We start from the raw sequence: 22,237 nt of genomic DNA, 5'->3' as shown, positions 1-22,237 counted from the left end.
GGGGCAAGGACTACAACTACTGCAATGGAAATTTTATTTCAACACAGACAATAGTTGTGGAGTAAAGCGCTCCACAGACTCTGAGAGTATTGTACGTACAATATTGTATGCAACATATCTACGTTATTTAATCTATTGCCATTCTATTTCCAGTAATGTTTAAGTTCTAACGAATGTTTGATGACGAAAAATCGATAATATGTTACATGGCCCATTCCATGATATTCAACTCAGGGATGTGCTTCAGCACCTCTTCAATTTTTCTTTTCCATAGAGTTGTACATGAAATCATTATACATGCAAAATCAAAATGTGTACAACTCTATGGAGTAGGCAAACCTAACAGATGTGTTGAAGCCATCAAGACCCAAAGCCAATATCTCTCAGAAATGTTGTCCAAGAACATATCTTCAACATACCTGAAGTTGATGGTGGGGCAAATTGTCTGACATTGGTTTTCAGGGGGTCAAAATGTAAAAAAGTGGTTTTCCATGGGTAATATCTCAGCTAAATGTATTCTAATATGCTCAATATTGATAAGAGTAATGTCCTACCAAAGGGCTCTGACTGGCAAAACAATTGACGCTTAAAATTATTTTTTTACTTTGGAGTTCTGACTCCAAAGTTGGTCCTGGTTGGACGGTTGCATTTTGAGGGCCCTATATCTTTTAAAGTAAAGGAGTTACAAGTTTTCTGATAGCAGATTTGAATTTACAAAAAAGTACCCCAGGATACATACTTTTCAAAGTTTTAAAGGGTTCCTTTATACATTTATGGACCTCCAACGCAGTAAGAGCAAACTCAAGGCTAATGCACATTTTTACGCTGACCCCTAAATTTCAAATTGATGCCACGGAAAACGTAAATGGAGTATGAAGCTCAAATTTTCAGGATTTTACTTTTCATCAATATCTACCACCACACGGAAAAAGAAAAAAATTGAAGAGGTGCTGCGGTGCACATCCCTGGAGTTGACATGGAATGGGCCACATGTAATATCTAGTAGAAATATATTATCGATTTTACGTCATCAAACATTCGTTAGAACTTAAACATTACTGGAAATAGAACGGCAATAGATTAAACAACGAGATATGTTGCATACAATATTGTATGCATAATAAAAAAGTCTGAATACTGCTTTACAGTCAAAAATGAGGGAAAACCAATATTTGATCAATAAATCAATAACTACTTGCCTTGAGTTGCTGAATTTTCAGTGCAGTAGTTGTAGTCCTTGCCCCTATATACATATCTTACTTGTCACCAATGCGCTATAATTTTTGAGAAAAATGCAAAAATAGGCACAAAATTGGCCAGGGGTGTAGTACCCCCCTTAACCCCTTAAAATGAAGCAGTATACATGCAAGCAACCTCTAAGTTTTACATAATGCATATTTTATAGGCCAAAAATCTCTCTATTGCTGATAAATGTGACTTCATATTGTACTGCGGGGGTGGTGCATTTTATAATTTGCCACATACGATATCAGCCAGATATAAAAATGTTATAATAAAGGTTTGATTAATTTGTCACCTTATTATATAATTTATGACACTGATATTAATGAGATATTATTCATAATTACAGCTGGTTTATAAGTTTAAAAGGACAGATATAAGAGGCTCTTTAGAGATTGACAAAAATAGCTGCAAAGCGGAAATAAAGCAAATTTTAAAAAACATGCACCAATTAGGGTTGCATTCATTTTATATTGAACAATATTGCTTTTCAGAGCAATAACATCCGCTGAAGACGCTGGTTGACCCGGTGAAAGCGCTCCGGTGAGTGTACCAAATTTGAGTAGCGTAGAAGTATAAATTTGCTTTCTATATATTGAACTTGTTTTTGTCGTTAACAAGATTACAGGGGTATGATTCAAAGCTTGTGAATTATCCTGAAAGTAATAGAAAATCCTGAAAAACAGTGTGAAATTGGGCTAAAATGCCCAAAATGGGATGAAAATCAATTGTGTACATTTTGGCCACAAAAGATCCAAAAATCAGGGAAAATCCTGCAGAAATAGTGCCGGGGGGTACTCAAGTTTGGTTTTGGTAGAGACGTGCCGCTGAGATTTTGGAAGTTGACCCATAAATATACCAAATTTTCAAGAAATTTGGACCCATTTATATACCAAAAGTCAAAATTTTCGGCCGAATTTAACCAAACTTGTCTTAGTTTTTACAAATTTTCCCAAAATTTTGAGAAAATTTGGAAAATTTTGGCTAGATTAACGAAAAATTGGGCTGTTTTCCAAAAAAAAAAATAGAAAAAAGGACCCATTCATATACCAAAAAAAAAAATAAAAAAGGGGTCATTGATATACCAGAAGGCCGAAAATGCTACCCATGTTTGCGGCACGTCCCCGTATGGTCATTTGTACCGAGTACCCCCAAGGGAAATAGTGCTAGTCACATCTGATCACGAGGAAATACACGTGCAGGCAATTTGCTATAATATTCATTCAAATTCAATCTATTTTATCCATTAAATGCAATTCAATATTTGTCTTGTTTTCGCTTGATGCAATTTCAAGACGTCAATAAAAAGATTAGTGCTATACAATCTGAACGTGAGGAAATGCAATCAATTGTGTACATTTTGGCCACACAAGGTCCAAAAATCAGGAAAAATCCTGCAGAAATCGCATCGCATCTGATCACGAGGAAATGCACGTGTAGGCAATTTGCTTATCAAATTAAAGTTGACTGACTTTTAAAATATCAATTCAAATTCAATCCATTTTATCCATTATGCAATTAAATATTTTGTCTCGTTTTCTTTTGATACAATTTCAAGAAGTTGTCAACAAGATTAGTGCTAGTTGCACCTGACCACGAGGCTATACATGTGTATGCAATTTTTTGCCACAAAGATCAAAGACAACTGACTTTTAACTCATATTCATTCAGATTCTTGAATATTTGCTACAAACATCAAAGACTTTAATTAATATTCATTCAAATTCAAGTCCATTGTATCTACTATGCAATTTAACATTTTGTCTTGTTTTCTCAATTTTCTCAATTTCAAGAAGTCATCAACAAGATTAGTGCTAGTCACACCTGAACATGAGGAAATACACGTGTAGGCAATTTTTGCTACAAAGATCAAAGACGACAAACTTTCAATTAACATTCATTCAGATTCAACTCCACTGTATCCATTATGCAATTAAATATTTTGTCTCGTTTTCTTTTGATACAATTTCAAGAAGCCATCAACAAGATTAGTGCTAGTCGCACCTGACCACGAAGATATACACGTGTAGGCAATTTTTGCTACAAAGATCAAAGACTTTAATTAATATTCATTCAAATTCAAGTCCACTGTATCCATTATGCAATGAAATAGTTTGTCTTCTTTACTTTTGATCACTGTGTTTTGATGCAATTTCAAGAAGTAAAAATTAGTGCTCATCGCACCTGACCACGAGGATGTACACATGTTTCTACAATGTTAGGCAATTTTGCTTTGATCAAAGACGTGACTTTTAATCAATATTCATTAAATTCAAGTCTATTATATCCATTATGTAAAGAAATAATTATCGTGTCTTGTTCTTTGTTGATGCACTTTCAAGAAGTCAGCTTACATGATGCTTGATGTCAGTCAAGGTACTTGTTATAAATAAATCAGTCAAGGTGTCTTTTATAAATAAATCATGCAGGGATTTCTATATACTGCCTTTATGAAGATCAAGTTATCTTCAAAGGGCTTTATATTTATTTGCAGCTACTATAATATCACATGTCTGCCCACGATATAAGCAAGCTCACAGCAGTCAGGGAAAATGGTTGTGTGGCTGCAAAGTTGTGTACTATACCGGGACTATGCTGCAGTGTAATTTGTAACTATCAGTAACAACCAGGGATGTGCAGATCTAGTCAAAATCTGTGCAAAGATACTCAATATTGAGTATCTTTGATCTGTGGGTGCCAAAAGGCACCCGTGGGCAAATTTAGTTATTAAGGTCAAGGGTCACATGAGCTATTGATCTTTTTATATGCTTTAACCAAAATTGAGTATCTTTGAACCAATTTAAGAAATGTCAAGTTCTTCCTCTAGTCTTTAGGACCAATTCCTAGTGCCAGAGTTCCTGCCTGTCCTTGGCCTACCTGCCTTTCCTTCTGCATTTGATTTGATAATTTTGTGTGGTCCCACAAGATTTTGAACTCCGGATGATCTCTCGCACAAAAGGAAAAATTACCCTAACACCCCAGTTGCTTTTTGGCGAGGGGGAAGGAAAGAAGGATAAAAAAAAGAAGAGAATTCTTTTTTTCTCGGGTGCGGTTTTGAATCCCAGACCCCTCTGGTGTCACGCACAGGCCTACCTTTCCACGGGGGAGTAGCTTGCCCAGCCAAGCTTTCCGTCGCCATATGACTGTTCGCATGATGACGCAATCGCATCACGTGGGATACCTGCTTGGGCCTGTGCTTTCTGAATTGAGGCTTTTTGATGTTTGGTACAGTTAGGGTTAATGTAAACATATAGGAGGAAAATTAAGGTGTTATTAGCCGTATAAATGCCCCAGTTGCTTTTTGGCGAGGGGGAAGGAAAGCAGGAAGAAAGAAAGAAAGAAGAGAAAACATTTTTTCTTGGTGCGGTTTTGAACTAATGACTCCTCGGCTGCCACGCCCGTGCACGGGCCTACCTTGTCACATGGGTGTAGCTTGCCTGGCCAAGCTTTCTGTCGCCATATGACTGATTGCATACGGGATCGCATGATGACGCAATCGCATCACGTGGAATACCTGCTTGTGCCTACGCTTTCTGATTGGTGTTTTTTGATGTTTGGTACTGTTAGGGATAATGCGGTGATCAGGCATATTTAACTGTTATAGTTTTTTATGCTTTGAAATGAAAAAATATAAAATTAACAGAAAAAGGGATAAGAAACAAAACAACAAAGAAAAAAAAAACATTTTCCTGAAGAATCAATGCTCAAAAGGTTTTTTTTGGGTATTTTCTCCAAAAATTAGCATTTTTGCCCAAATTTGACCTCGCAAATGAATTCATCATTCAAGTCTATGCCATTCTAAATATGTGACATGATCAAGGGAAATGAGTCACATGTCAGCAATTTTCAATTACAAGTTTTTTACATCATTTTCTGGCAGTTTACAAATGCTACATTTTGATGCAAACCCCATCAAAATCTGACATCTGGTTACCGAGTTATGAGCAATTTATCAATAAAACAAAAGAATTTGTAAACACTGTTTTTGCCAGTATCTCAAAAATAGCGACATCCGAGTCATTCCCCTTGATCATGTCACATATGTATACCTTTATATACTTTAGACCAATAATTTAGCAGTTACGAGGCCAAAAAAACTTCCATAATTCCAGGGACAAGACCACCCTTAAAACAGCACTTTATGTAAATTTCAGTTTTTAGTGACAATTTGCTAGAACATTTTATTTTCACTTTACTTCACATGAAAAGCACTCAATCATCAATGGCAGTTTTGGAAAATTAAAATCATTTAACAACCTTCCATTTCCTGTATAAAATTTTCTAATCTGCAAAATTTGAAGAAAAAAAAGCTGAAAAATGCATATACATTGTACCAGCTCAAAGACTGTATTCTCCTTCAACATGTATAAATCCACATTGAAAATTTCCATGCCCATGCCTTTACTTTGCAATAAATTGAATTATTACTTTGTTCAAGCAAATATTACATTGAAATTTTGGCTATGAATCAGACACATAAGCCTAACGCATCTAAATAGTGCCGCATCATCTTTGCCCAGGGTATGGTACTCTTATCTGTGAAAATATACATAAATGATGTGATGCGAAATGATGTGAAAAATATACATAAATGATGCGATGTAGTAAAAAAATATGTAAATACATGACTCTGCAAAAATTCTGCTTCTTTTTCAATACTTGTCAATATTTTTTTTTGCAAAATTTAATTCAGTCTCAAAGAAAGTAGAAAATATAATGGAATTCACATCACCTGCGTTTTTCAAGTCTAATGCTTTTCCTAATAAAAAAATCAATGCATAAAACCAAAGTTATACTGCGAAATGTCAATCGGTTACTGCTTTGATATTAAAGCCAAGGGGCATGCCAAGACAGGCATATTGTGGGAGGGATATAAAGAGCTCCAGGTTGCCCTTAAATGGGTTATTCCACTCAAAATCATTATTATAACCCCTACGGAAGACACAACTTTAATCTCCCACAAAGGGGATGTAGATTGCAAATGGAGTCACCCATTCAGGTAATCCATAATTTGCAGTTAACACTCCCTGTGTGGGAGATTAAGGTCATGTTTTCCAGAGGGGTATATGGATTTTAACTGGAAGAGCATATTGTGGGAGGGATAACACTATGGACCAATTGCATAGTTCAAAAACCTCAATAAAACAATCATAGTGCAAAATTTGAGCTCAAGTTGCAGAGTTTGGGTTTTTGCACCCAAATTTTCAAAGGTCATTCAATGAATGTGCAAATGTATTGGGATTAAAGAACTATGCCCTTATAGATGAGCATGTTGTGGTTCCTAGTGTAAGGAGCTCCAGGTTGCCCTAAAATGGATTACCTTTGCAGAAAATCAAGGGCATGCCAATGAAAAGTATTAAAGCCATATTATAACATTTTCATACAAAACAGATTAGCATTTCTTTGCCATAAAATATTAGTTTTTACTGTCAGATATATCCCTTTTATTTTTGAGCCGAACAACTACGGCAGAGCAAAGAAAATTGGAATTTACTACCAGCGAATATGTCGCCAATACGTACCCCTCCTTCTTTCATGTTTTGGTTCGGCCCTTTGTTGTGTATATCACCGCCGCGCACGCCGTGTACGTACTGTGTGTTATGAACATCGTGTATGCGTTCGACTAATAATTCCATCGTAATAATAAAACGCTATTCGGCGTTTTATCTCGGATTTGAACAAACTACACCGAACCAATAATAGGCTAGTTGGTACTCATTTTTATGTATTTTTCATGCTGATTCCAAATATGGTCATGAAAATTTACAATTCTGAAATTTTTTTATATTTGAATTTTTTTTTAATTTGTCATCTGCAGTCGACGTCTGTGACGTGGAGAGGGTGAAGAGATATAAATATATATTTCTTTTTTTCTCTCTATTTGTTCCTCTGCATGGAAATCTTTAATAAAAGGCGAAAGATTTATGCGTGTATTGCAGAGAAACCAGAGTTAATAAATGTATATTTCTAATGCTCCGAAATAGCATTCTAATAATAAATTCATTTTACTCCCAGTCATTACTGCATAAAGTCAAAAGTTACTACTTTGACATTAAAACAAAGAAAATTGTAAAATATTCTCTGATTATATGCACAGGTGTGCCACGTATTGGGCTATTACTGTTGAAATCCTACACACCTATGACTTTCCATGTGCTGCACCGAGAATGTGAATTTCAAATGGAGTGTGAACTATGGATAGAATAGTTCATTGTGGGGGCGCTGATCGATAAGAAGCTGGCTGGTGTATGCCTCAAAATAGACCAAAATTGGATAGTTTTGCAGAAGATCAAGGTCTTTGAGCCCCCTAAAGCAATATCCTAGACACACCACTGAAACTACAGATTGATTTTTAAAGGAATATTTTGTATAGCCCCAAATAGACAAAACGGGTGAAATTTGTGTGACTTCGCAGAAAATCAAGGGCCAACCAAAGCAATATCTTGGACAAAGCGATTTTAAAGGAATATTTTGTTAGCCCAAAATCATACGCAAAATAGGTCAAATCTGTGTGACTTTGCAGAAAATCAAGGGCCAACCAAAGCAACATCTATGACACGCCACTGAAAGTATGGATTGATTCCAAAGGAATAGTAAATTAGTATTGCCCCCAATATAGCCAAAATTTAAGCGAATTCTGTGTGACTTGGTAGAAAATCAAAGGACAACCAAAGCAACATCTGGGACACACCACTGAAAGTATTAAGTGATTTTTAAGGAATATCTCTAGATTAAGGGGAAAGAATAACCAACTGAAGGTGTGTGACCCATTCGACAGCCTTATCCCCCCATTTTGTCTCATCAAAACTGAGATTTTAGTCCCAGAGATATATATATGTTTTGTTTAGATGGGCTCAAATTGTTCTCATTACCCCAGTAGAATATTTATATAGGTCTAACTGGAGAGATGTTTCATATGGGCCATCAAACTTCAAAGGCAGGAAAGTGCCAAATATAGGAATGGTCTAAAGAAGCTACTTTTAGCTACACATATTGAACCACAATCAGCATATGTACTTGCCCTCTAGATGCGAGTGGATTGGATAACATTATTGTACTTGCCCTCTATGTATGTGATGAGATCAAGCAAAATCAGTCGGAACTCAGAAATATTAAATTTTCAGTTTCTTATAGGATAGTAAAAAGCATTTACAAATCTGGATTTTGCAGAAAACCCCATTGAAATTGAACAACCAGTTCCAAACATATGAGCAATCAAAAACTTTCCAAAACAGCAGGAAACAAAAGGAAATATTTCCTTAGTTTGGCTATATCTCAAAATCAATATTTCAGAGTTCCAACTGATTTTACTTGATCGCATCACATATTGTTTAAATTCACTATTATTCCGTCTTTATACTCAGTAATACCTATGATTGATATCATTGATAAAGTCAAAGAGGATGCAACAGTGAAGTATAGCTTCCTCACTATTTAAAAGCTTTTAAAATCTCATTATTTCCTGCTGATATCCCACTGATTTCTATCAATAAACTTGGTTAATGTTTCATAAAGCTCTTCGTATTGCAACAATGAATCCAACAGCATTGCAGAAATTTATTGTAAAGACCTTGGACAAGTCGTAGCGTTGTTTAAGTTCTTGCTCCCACTCAAGAATCAGTCTCTTACACTTCCCACAATGCATTTCTTCCATTTCAATTTTCTGTACCGACAGCAGCCAAATTGGATAGAAACTGACAGAAAACAGTAACCCCCCTTTGGGCATGTTGGGTGACATTCTCTCATCAACTAGCAAGGCACAACTCTGTGCATAGCCAGTGATGCCAGTTTTGTCTCATCAAAACTGAGATTTTGGTACCAGAGATATGATTCATTTAGATGGGCTCAAATTTTGCTCATCACCCCAGTGAATATTTATATAGGTCTAACTGATTTGCAAAGCTCCATTCTGATTGGTGATTAAAATGACGATATCATGTAATTGACCAATCAGAGGAAATGTTAGATCGGCAGGTAGTGCTCAGGGGGTTATATTTGACCAATATTGTTACTGAAAGTGTTATTTTTTGTACACATTTTTCCCCAAAAGACCTAATTTTGGGCGCACAATTGGGCTACTTGGCGATCACTTGCCACTACTCAAAAAAGCATGCCGCTACTTGTCTAAAATTGGGCTACTTTTGCCAGTCTCAAGCTGCGATATATTTTGATGTTATATTATAATTATTGTATATACCAGTGATAAAGTGTAATAAATAAATAAACCTTGCCGAATAATATAGTCAGGTAAATATCACCTAACCAGAGGGCGGGGGTTTAGTGTTTTATTAGGCCAATGGAACTCGATTATTAGTTTCCGATTGGATGTTTAAAAAAAGGACGAGGTCGCTATTTCATTATTCATTATTCGGTCTCTTTTCATTATCCATTATGTCAACAAAATCAACGATTTTATGAACAGCTTTCTCCAAATTTAGGTACCCCACCAGTACCAAAGTATATATTGTTGATGAAAGACCATCTCAAAATAGGTATTAATGCTTAGATCATCTTTACAGACATTTTGCAACAGATTGAGAAAAGATTTGAATTTGTTTTCATAAAAATGAAAAGAAATTAGCAATTTTTGTAATCACTAGAAACATGATGAGGTAATCCTTAAATTTCCATTATTTACTACATCCTCTACCCCTACAACTAAGAAAAAGTGCTGATTATGATCAACAGGGGATGTCAGACATTTTGAGAGTTTCAATTTTGATTATTTCCATTTCAAAGTTCAGATAATTGACTTTTTTATGAAAATAATGAAAGTTTTGGTCAAATTGAAAAAATGATGCGGGCGGTCAATAGGAAACTAACAATCGAGTTCCATTAGCCTTATTCAATAAATTCATGAATCATTACAAGATATTTCAATTTCAACGCCACTGTCTGACTTGAATGCAATTGTTGTATTTAAGAATAGATCTCTATATTTTACCAATAAACCATCACAGACAACACAACGAATGGGAAATATCAAAGTTGACAGTTAAATGAAATCTCATCATCAAATGGACTATTCTAGTTAAAACCCATACACCCCCCTATGGCAGACATGGTTTAATCTTCCACACAGGGAGTGTGAATTTCAAATGGGGTTACCTGAATGGGTGACTCTATTCAAAATCTACACTCCCTGTGTGGGAGATTAAGGTCATGTCTTGCAAAATATGATATGACCAATGGACTATTCAAGTTGATATCCATATACCCATATATATGTAAAGCGCTTTGGTACATGTTCACATGTGAAAGGCGCTGTATAAATACCAACATTTATTACCCCTATGGAAGATCTTCCACACAAGGAGTATGAATTTCAAATGGGGTTACCTGAATGGGTGACTCCATTTGAAATCTACACCCCCTGTATGGGAGATTAAGGTCATGTCTTCCATAGGGGGTGTATGGATTTCAACTGGAAGAGCCCAATCCAGTGACAAATCACCATCATCTCCTGCTGATCAAATTATAAGTTTGACAGGTAATTATAGTACAGAGTTCAGATGCAAAATGCAAAAGCTGCCTTGTGAGAACTATCTGCCGATTGGCCAAAAAGAAGTTTGCATTATCAATTGGACCAATCGGCAACATTGTTAGAATAATTTCACCACGGAAAAAAAATTGGGGTGAATTATTTGCAAACCTCCATTTTAATCACCAATCAGTGTTATTTTTTGTACACATTTCCCCCAAAAGACCTAATTTTTTAGGTCTTTTGGGGAAAAATGTACGACAAGTCAAAACTTATAAATTTTACTTTGAGGACTGTTAAACATCAACAATATCAATTTATAATGATTTGTCATAAAATTTGTATTATATTGCGAATTAAAAAAAAAATCTAAATTATTTGATATCAGAAGGACATTATTCATATTCAGAATGCAATTCAATATGTATGATGTGCTCTCATGTTCCACAAAAAATACTGTGCAAAGGTGATCCAAATGAGATCAGATATTAAAAGTCAAGGGCAAGATAGAGAGACAATTAAATCAAACAATCCCTGCAAACAAGATCCGAGTAATCCAAAATGAATTTATTCTAATTAACACCACCTCCTCTAATAAACACCCCCATCTTTTCCAAAGAAATAGTGACCGAAATGAAGAGTGCAGAAATTTTTGTGTCGTAGCATTTAAGCATGACAAGTAAGCTTAAAACTGTTGTGTCATGATTGTGAAATTGCATGGAAAAACCCTATCCTAACTTGAATTTTCAAACAATATATTTAGCTAATAAATCACATTCTTTCTTACAGATCTAATTTTGTAGTATATGCGACCCTGCATGGCGCTGCCACATTGTATTTCAAGCCAGCAGTCATATTTTTTCGAGTTTTGGCCCGCGTTTTTTTCATTGCTAATCCACTTCTAATAAACCCCAATTTTTGAAAATGGGGGGGTATTTATTTCAGAGAATAAGGTACTAGCCCCCGGCCCCCGCACTCCATTCATCCGCGGGTATTCAACTATTCATGCTCGTCGAAAATTTCGCGAAATAAGGGGGGTTTTCAGATGCAGAAACACGATTCATGAAACACACAAAAAGGGGTGTTTTTCAAACCACATGTTCGCGAAATTGACAAAAAGGCTATTTTCATCGAGCAGCCTACGCGTTTTTGCCAGAAAATAGTATATTAGAAATATCGTTCACGTTTTAGGGAAAATAGGGGTATTGTCGAAGGGCAAATAATTTGCGAAATCGCTAAAAAAAGGGGTGTTTTTCCCTTAAAAACTTCGCGAAATGAGATGCAATAGGGGGTGTTTTTAAAGTTCACCGACAAGCATGAATACCCGCGGATGCACGGAGTGTGGGCCGGGTACTAGCCTTCCCACTTGACACCCACACTGATTTGGATGTCATACTTTGATTGAAGATATTTCAACTATAATGTAATAATATATTGTAAAATATAGGAAATTACACTTAAGCAGCCTGGGCGATATATCCATTTTACATTTATCAAATACTCGAGGGAGGGGTGTTGAGGTAGCAGTTAATAAACAGGATCTCTAGGAGCTCATACATGACTGTCCCTGTCACTCCAATAGAAAAGGTGCAAATAAAAGAATAAATGGGTATTAATAGAAACAATACAGAGTGTTTTTATTTATTACTACGCTTTTTTGATTGAATTGATGAATTAATGCCAAAGATACAACCACATGTCCTTTTTCTTTAGTCCTAGCTCACACCAACTGATAAGGATAAAATACATGTTGTATCACCCACGCAGGTCTTAAAGCAATCAACAATATTGCAATATATAATGACTTCTTTCAACAATTAACAAACTCATTCATTTCATATTTATTCAGAAATTAGTAGCTGCATAAGAAAATGTCATTATAATCAGGAAAAAAACCCCAATTCAATACACTGCATGTTACTGACAGTAATTATTCATGTGATTTGTCTACCTATGTACAGAGTCTTTTGAGTAATTACAAATACCCAAGGACTCCTTTGGAAACAGCTCTTTACAAATGTTTTTTTACAGTACTCACCCACCAAGTTGTTATGAAAACATAACATTTGAGTTGTTTAGAAAATGTAAAATGTGACCTACAATTGTGAAAGTACACTATTTGACCAAATAAGCACCCCTTTCCCAAGTGCCCCACTCCCCTGTGAACTTTTAAGCTCCTTTTATGATTTTATCATGGCTAACTGCAATATCCGATTCCTATTGGTGCCGACCCAGAGGTACACATGTGTAGCTATTCTAGAGAACCAATTCAGTACCACTGCATGTACTGTATGTGTGATTCAATGTGTTTCCTCTAGAGTACCTACGCAGGTACTTTAGAGTACCCACACAGGTACTTTAGAGTACCCACACAGGTACTTTAGAGTACCCACACAGGTACTTTAGAGTACCCACACAGGTACTTTAGAGTACCCACACAGGTACTTTAGAGTACCCACACAGGTACTTTAGAGTACCCACACAGGTACTTTAGAGTACCCACACAGGTACTTTAGAGTACCCACACAGGTGCTTTAGAGTACCCACACAGGTGCTTTAGAGTACCCACACAGGTGCTTTAGAGTACCCACACAGGTGCTTTAGAGTACCCACACAGGTGCTTTAGAGTGCCCACACAGGTGCTTTAGAGTACCCACACAGGTGCTAGAGTACCCACACAGGTGCTTTAGAGTACCCACACAGGTACTTTAGAGTACCCACACAGGTACTTTAGAGTACCCACACAGGTACTTTAGAGTACCCCACCGTTGAAGTAGCTTGGGGCTGTAGCAAGAGGAATCTGATTGTGTAGAATTATACAGTTCCTAATTAAGGTCCCCACAACAAAGGTTTGTAAATAATAAAGGTTTGTAAATATATTGACTATACAAATGAAGTCATTAATATTAATAAAATATTGTGAAATATCATGACACAAACTCTTCAACACAACAGTTGATCATACGCTATCAACCTATCAAGTTAGAAGTTAATTTGGTTATTGCTTGTAGATTGCAAAGGTGAATTAATGGAATTTCAGGCAAAATATAAGCTCAATGTCAATATCCATTTTGACCATTACTCTTCATCAGCATGTCCAGACCTGTTTTACGGAGGGAGTGTGTACCCCCCTGTTTATGCAAAAATGGCCTGTTTTAGTGGGCTATTAGGAGTCACTCTGCCCCCTTCCCTCATGTCCCCCTGTCCTGGGTATGCCCTAGCCCTACTAGTGTAGGGCCTTTTGACTGTGGTGATCCAAAACCATGCTATATCATAAAACCTGGCTATATCCTGAGAACTGCTAAACCCAGTGACTGCCAATTCCCCAGAATCGGGTGGAGCAGTTATAGCGGGTTTTAGCGGTTCTCGGATATAGTGTGTTTTAAAAGCCCTATTGTAGGGCTTGGTATGCCCCTGCTCAGTGCTCACCTCCCCAGAGTCTCTGGTATACTTACCAATACTTGATGACTACAAAGATATATATTTGATGATGGAACTCACCTTTGATAAAAAGTCTTTGATAAATGGGTGATTTGTATGGGAATCCTTTAGTTGGGAGAGATATCGATTGGTCACCTAAGAAAGAAAGAAAAAAGAAAAAAGAATTATTATTTATTGTGTTAGCCAATTGCTCTGAGTACATGGTACGTGTAATAGAATAACTTTTAAGATCTTGCTTCTTGCATACAAGGCACTAAATGATCAATCACCTGCTTATAGTGCTCAAATGTTCTCTTATTATGTTACTGCTTGCCCACTCAGATCTTCAAATGATCCTTCACGTCTTGCAATTGACAGATTCAACTCTGTTGCTGGAGAACACAGGTTTCCTGTTGTTGCTGCCAAAGCATGGAATGGTCTACCACGACACATCAGGGGAGCCTCATCTACAAACACTTTCAAGAAACTCTTAAAACACACTTGTTCTGATTTTTAGTTGTTATTGCTTATGTATTTTTGCTCATGTTATTTTTGTAAATGCAATGTTGCTTTGGCAAATTGCACCCTAAGAAACTTTTGTATGTATGTATGTATGTATATTGCATACACTGAAAACTAATTCTTAGTCAGTGGCTTAGCTTATTAGCACCGAATATCATTGGTCTCTGCATGCCGTCTATCACGTGGTAGATGGCAGCAGTCATGTCTTTGCGGAACATGCTTGTCGAGGCACGAGTATGTAACATGTTCTAGAGCATAATATGCAAACGAATCACAATACGCGCAACTAAAACGGTAAACAATTTTCCTATCATTTCAGAAGGGGAGTTTTCATGACGGCAACTTAATTTTTGATAAAAAACAGTGTTTACTTATAGTTATTAAAATAATATTTTTAATACTGAAAAAAAAAGTATGAAATGGAATGTTGTAGTCTGTCATCTATCACACAGTAGAAGATAGTAAAAACAAAATTTCATATCGTTCATTCTCTAAGTAGTGGGAATGTGTAATAGGATATGGAATTCAAATATCAGTCATATAACTTTTGGAACAAAATATTAAACAACAAAAAAAACAACTTTATAGCAATATAGCAGTAGCAACAACAACTAGTGAAAAATGTTTCTAACAAAGGAAAAATTGGCATTTACCATTAGAAAGCCAACAGATGGGGTTGTTGAAACTACATGTAGGAAAACAAGTGATTTTCTTGGAATTTTATGATAAAAATTTATAAATATAATTCCTGATGAATCTTCAATAATAAGTTGGCATTTGTGCAAAAACATGAAAACAGAAACAAAATATTCAAATTTATACTGAGAATCACCATGAATCTCTTCAATAATAAGTTAGCATTTGTGCAAAAACATGAAAACAGAAGCAAAATATTCAAATTTATACTGAGAATCACGATGAATATCATCCATAATAAGATAGCATTTGTGCAAAAACATGAAAACCAAAGCAAAATGTGTAAATTTATACCGAGATTAAGAATTTTCTAAACAAGTATACTCAAACCTCTTTTTAGCCACTACACAACATTATGTCACTTCAAATCTATAATAAGAAAATACACATGTTCAAACATGTGCCATGTCACATACACACCTTCGCATTCTAAAAACAGGTTGAAAACACTTCACATTAAAGATGAGAGAGCATTCAAATGTCCTTCAACATTCATCAAGGAGTATGATCTTTTTTAGCATCTATAATTTTGCATAATATTAAAAAATGTCAACACTTGTCATGACAAGCTAAAACCCATAGATCCTCTTTTTCTAGGGTCTGTCAGTAAATAGCGAGAAAACCGCACATACATATGTAAATTTGATTTGATTTGTCAAAATCAAATGAGAGGAAAATAATATATTTAGTACCAACATATTTATCATACTTGGCTTGTAGTAACAAGATACAATGTAGGCCTTCCTGTTTTCAACAATTTTATGTAACTGACGGAAATATGTTGATACGTATCCCGGCTTAATTTCCCGATTAAATTCTCAAAAAAGTTTGGGCTGGTAACTTTTAACCAGGCCTGTAACTCCCGGCTGGCCTGTAACTTTTTGAGGCATATTTCCAACACTGGATATTTGGTTTTACTTTGGAAGCAGTAGAGAGTAAAAAAGAAAGTATCTTACAGGTTACTTACTGCCAAGGCATCCCTTTTATTTACAAAGTCATGACTGCCCACACTTTAAACCAGTGACCAGGGTTGTAGTTACGGTAGGCGGCCCTACTAAGGACTAACGCTGGCCGACCAGCACAATTTTTTTTAATTGAAAATTTTTTTAACAAATGATTTTTTCATCACACCCTGGAGCTTATTCGGGAAATTATTCCCCTATCACTCACGTTCACTATAAAGATTGAATAGTAAATTTACGCGGCACTCAACTTGGGCTAGCTGCAACCCTGTCAGTGACCAATCCACACCTTCCTTACGACATCAAAGAGAACCCAGTGATATACGAGTTGGCCCTATTCAATTAATATCCAACTCTGTGGTGCACGGCTGAATCCCTTTTTCAGTTGACATTAACAAGTATTTTCAAGCGTCAACAGTACAATGTGAGGTAGTTGTGACTACAGCTATTTTAGTAACATTGCTTTCAAGCAATGATGTGGAATGTCAGCCTGGTATACAATGTTAACAAGTTTGGTGATTTTTCTTAGAAACTAAGCTAATTTTATCTTTCAAAATTAATCGAGTATAGTTTGAATCAACCACCACCCTTTTTATTTCCTTCTCACACTTTTTACCTGAGACTAGAATACCTAAGTAATAGGTATTCCAGTCTCAGCTTTTCACCAGTCCACACACAGATAAAGTTTAAATCTTCACCCTTTTTTCTCATTTTCCGACAGCCAGACCTGCACGCTTTGAAACGTGTGCCATGCCCACATTGATTGACTGAGTGTATCTTGAGTTATACTGGCTTTGTTTTTTCTTCATTACTTTCAACAGTTGAATATGTTAAAATGAAAATGTGAGCTGGTAATCTATCTGTGGTTTTTCAAGTGTGCTTTGATTAACTGAAATACCAAGTACTTAAAGAACTGTCTTTACCATTATACTTTACCTGTTGCCAATGATCATTCAAAAGCACAAACTTTCAGACCATATTTGCATTGATTACACTCTAAACACTCAAGATTAAATTGATGCTATAAATCGGGATTCAGAACTGCATCCTTGATATTCAATGCTGGATGACTCATACCAAGTTAAAGTTAAACATGGAGAAAACACAGTTTTTTGTAGTAGGCTCACCTCATCATAACCCTAAATCTAATAGTGCTCTTAGTCTCAGAGTAAGTACGACTACTTTTTAGATAAGGTCCGAAATCTTGGTATTATTTTTGACAGTACTATATCTATGTCAGACTACATAAATGGGTTATGCCATATTCTTATTCTTAACCCTAACACCCAACCCTGCTTTTTGCTATAGGAAGATAAAGAAGAAACAAAAAAGGAGAGAAGATGAACAAAGAAGTCACTTGGCACCCCCAGGATTCGAACCTTAGACCCCCCGCATGCCAAGCACACGATCGCGGACCGGTAGCTACATGGGTTACGCTGCCCTGGGCATAATCTGACAGGCCTCATCACTTCAGATCTTGACATGCATCGTCAGACTCACCTTTTTTAATTATTGTAATTGGTTATATTTCTTTGTTAAGGGGGTACTATACCCCTGGCCAATTGTGTGCATTTTTCTCAAAAATTATAGCGCATAGGTGACAAATAAGATATGTATATTATAGGGGCAAGGACTACAACTACTGCACTGAAAATTCAGCTACTCAAGGCAAGTAGTTATTGATTTATTGATCAAATATTTTTGACTGTAACTCCACAACTGTTGTCTGTGCTGAAATAAAAGTTCCAGTGCAGTAGTTGTAGTCCTTGCCCCTATAATATGCATATTACTTGCCACCAATGCACTATAATTTTGAGAACAATGCAAAAATAGGCACAAAATTGGGAAGGGGTGTAGTACCCCCTTAAGCACTTTGATCTGTGTAAAAGTGCTATAGAAATGTCTTTATATATGAATGTATGACCCTAGAACACTGTTGAATGAATGAATACTACATGTATGTGACTGCTATCTGCACTAAACATTCACACTTCATACAGATATAATTGCCTGTGCAATTTTTGAATATTTCTAAGGTTGTAAATAGCGAAAAATGCTAATACTAAATCTAGCTAGTATGTAGACTAATTCCAATCAGCCGTCTACACTTCGCATGCTTCGTAGTGACGACTGATTATCTTACAGCCCATATCATGACGGACTTCTGAAAACTATTCAATGCGACTTTGGTTTGTGCGCCCGTGGCGCGACTGACTAGCGGCGCCCGTATGCAGCGATCGCTGTACCCAGCGCCGCTGTGACAAGATCGCGCTCTGAACTTCTAAAAACAACAAACTCGGTCAAAAGGTCAATTTGGACACAACAGGAATCCTGTTGCAAAATCCGTCACTTTTTTTCCACGTAGTTTTCTCAGTCGTCAATCCAGATGGTTGACGACTGAGGGCAGCAGTCTAGCTAGTATGTAGGTTAGGTGTAAAAAACATTTGTATAGCCCTTATAGCTCCAACGTCAGAGGTCGGTGGGTTTACTTTTTTTTATGATTTAAATATTTTGCCCCATGCTTCACCAAATACGATGGGATACAATGATAATAATTGTGGCCATACACTACGAATGAGCCGTAAAGTCGGCAAATTGTATTCCGAGTTACAGTGTAAAATGTGCGTGAAGGTCGTATTCATTGGTACCCGTTTTTTGGCGACATGTTTCTCATTTGATAGCGTGAGTCAAACACCAATTAATAATCCTATGCTGAAGAGGATAATAAACTTCTTTCTACAGAATCCTTAAATAGCTCTAGTCTTTGTTTACTTTGGCTAAATCCTGTTCAAGTGGTGGGTCACAAAGCACTGTATTTTGTCTAGGTATGTATAACCAACAATTAACAATGAGAGGACATTCCTGAACCTCATTGACTTGTGGATGTTTGATATAGCAATGTGGAAAAAGAGACACATGTAGAACCGAAAAAGGTACCATTTTATTGAAGGAGCAGAGTTCAACAAACCATAACCCCGCTTCTGGATATCATTTGAAGTGAAATGATACCATTTTAAAGCCTTTGATATATATTTTCTAAACACAAAATAAAACAAATTTGTTGTGTACGGTAACAATTGTACAATACATATCACAAACAGGCATAATATTGTCAGAATTTTATATAAAATACATGAAATTCAAATGTCCCAGCCCTCCGTGGGTCGCCGCAGCCCTTCTTATGATTATTTCGGCCTTTTTTTCCATTACTTTTTTCCCCTTGAAAGTTGCTTTTCCTCCTTTCCCGCTGAAAAAGTCCTGACTACGCCCCTGGCCACTAGACTGCTGCCCTCAGTCGTCAACCATCTGGATTGACGACTGAGAAAACTATGTGGAAAAAAAGTGGCGGATTTTGCAACAGGATTCCTGTGGCATAGGCGTCGCATGATTGTGTCCAAATTGACCTTTTGACCGAGTTTGTTGTTTTAGAAGGTCAGAGCGCGATCTTGTCACAGCGGTAGCGGTACAGCGACGCGGTATATTAGCGCCGCTAGTCGGTCGGCGCTTCTGGCGCTACAACCGAAATCGCATTGAATAGTTTTCAGAAGTCCGTCATGATATGGACTGTAAGATAATCAGTCGTCACTACGAAGCATACACAGTACATGCGAAGTGTAGACGGCTGATTGGAATTAGTCTACCTGGCCACTACTAATTACACAACGTGATGACATTATTACTGGGCCCATTTTAACCCAAGCAATTTGATACAAATATGTTTTGCACACACAAAATAATAAGTATGCATAAATTGGCGTAATAAGTCACACTCACAACCTTGTGAATCTGCTGTCAACACCCTAATCTCAGTTAATTATCAAATCACGCGACAACTCACACACATACACCTGGTAGTTTCAGAGGTTGCTTGCCCTTTAATTCCATCTCCCGCATGTTAATCACATAATTATTAAGATGAGCGGGGTGGAGTGTCACTTTCTCCGCGACAGATTAAATAACCACAATAACTATATAATCTGAAAGTGAAGTACATCATCAGTATCCTCAGCCAGATCAGGCAGGCCAGCTAGCCATATCTTTTACTTGTTCTCATTGCTTCATATCAACTCCAGTTAGCTAGGGTTAAGTGATTCCAGCTGCATGGTAGGGTTAGAGGCGCCGGATCCTGTCCGCTTACTACAGACTAGTTTGGTCATCTAGGGGTACATACAAACAGATCCCCCTTTTGACGGTGATGGCGTATCCCCATATGGGCAAAGCATCTTGCTTTGTCAAGCTGACTATGGGTGCTAGCTGGCCTGTGCCTAATCTCAGTTAATTATCAAATCACGCAACAACTCACACACAGAAACCTGGTAGTTTCAGAGGTTGCTTGCCCTTTAATTCTATCCCACGCATGTTAATCACATAATTATCAAGATGACTGGGGTGGAGTGTCACTTTCTCCGCGACAGATTCAATAACGGCAGTAATTATATAATATTGACTGGCTTTTGAGTGTGATACTTAACAAGAATATATTTTTTCATGATGTGATCGATTATATGAATGGTCTATAGATGCTCAGCAAATGTTAATACAAATTATACAGTCAGCGCAATAAATAAGGTAGCAGTTCACAAAACATGACCTTATAGCCAAAGTGAGGATCGATTTTGAAAACTAAGGTGATCATAATGAACGCAATGATGTTTTCTTTAATTTGAGATATCAGTGATGACAAATAATGCAGATAGAAATAACCAAGAAACTAAAACCGATAGAAGGTACAGATTCATACGTTGCATTCCTTTGGTTTGTGCAATAACCTCATTCTACGTTGACCATGTTGACGGAAAGTCATATGACATGCATGATCTGTACACACCAATAGGATGCAAGTATTGACTCTATACCTTCCATCAGTTTTAGTTTATTAACTTGCTTATTTCTGCATTATTTGCCATCACTGTTATCTCAAATTAAAGAAAATCCTCGGCTTGCGTTCACTCTGGTCACCATGTTTGTCAAAATCTGCCCTCACTTTGGCTATAAAGTTGTGTTTCATGAAATGCTATTTTATTTATTGCACTGACTGTATAATTTGTATCATATTTGTATCACATGAAAAATATATTCTTATATCATACTCAAAAGCCATTCAATATTATATAATTATTATAATGATGTATACTGTTTGTCTGACTGTATGCTAAGATCCAGAAATATCCAATTTCTCCATCAAAATACATATTTTGGTATCAGTCAGAAATTGTGAACCTCATATTTTTCTCATTAACCCTAAGAAATATTAGGGTTGAAATATGTTTTGTTTGAATTATGTAATCTAAAAAGGTGTATAAACCTTATTTCATGACTCCCTACAAAATGTTGTGCAATATTGCAAAGCATTTTGTTGTGCAATATTGCAAAGCCTTTTGTTCTGCAATATTGTAAAGCCCTTTGTCTGTCTGTTTTAAAGAATATATAAAACTATGCAAAATGAGTGAAAAGATAATATCTGAATCTGAATATGTCCTACCTATTGAAGAGTTTTGATGGTTTATCATTTCTCTAGATCAAAAAGACACTTTTTGCTGGCATTAATACCATTTACACATAAATGGTTTTGATTTTGGAAACTGACATTTTGTCGTTGGGCAGGAAAAACCTGTGTCATTGGCCCTGAACATATTTAAAGCAAAACCTATGTAAACTCTTGGCAGTTTGGCCACAAGAACGTACATAGGGGAAGATTTGGCCTGAATTGTCAAAAAGTGGCTGAAAAGAACAACAAAGCAGTTCTCAAACCACAAGTCTCGCTTGCTTTAGCGATTGCCTGCTTTTGCAATTAGTTTTGGTAACAGAAGTAAGATAATAGGGACTGTGATCCCAAGCAGATCGTCCGAAGATATCCATGGGTGAACACCGTGCACAGTAAATATCTATTTAAGGTTATCCACAATTTTGCCAT

General features: G+C 36.5%; 1 protein-coding gene and 1 pseudogene across 1 annotated transcript in view; both read right to left on the bottom strand.

The window, feature by feature from the left end:
* Window positions 1-22,237, bottom strand: part of LOC140144068 (coatomer subunit epsilon-like) — a 56,148-nt gene that overhangs the window by 10,923 nt on the left and 22,988 nt on the right. Inside the window, exon 10 of the mRNA XM_072165904.1 lies at window positions 14,225-14,299. Coding sequence (XP_072022005.1) covers window positions 14,225-14,299 — 75 coding nt within the window. The remainder of the gene's footprint in view (window positions 1-14,224; window positions 14,300-22,237) is intronic.
* On the bottom strand, window positions 7,090-7,194 carry LOC140144076 (U5 spliceosomal RNA; annotated as a pseudogene).

The sequence above is a fragment of the Amphiura filiformis genome, unplaced genomic scaffold (genome assembly GCF_039555335.1).
Source record: "Amphiura filiformis unplaced genomic scaffold, Afil_fr2py scaffold_38, whole genome shotgun sequence".
NCBI classification, from domain to species: Eukaryota; Metazoa; Echinodermata; class Ophiuroidea; order Amphilepidida; family Amphiuridae; genus Amphiura; species Amphiura filiformis.
This window is presented reverse-complemented; position numbering and strand designations above follow the sequence as displayed.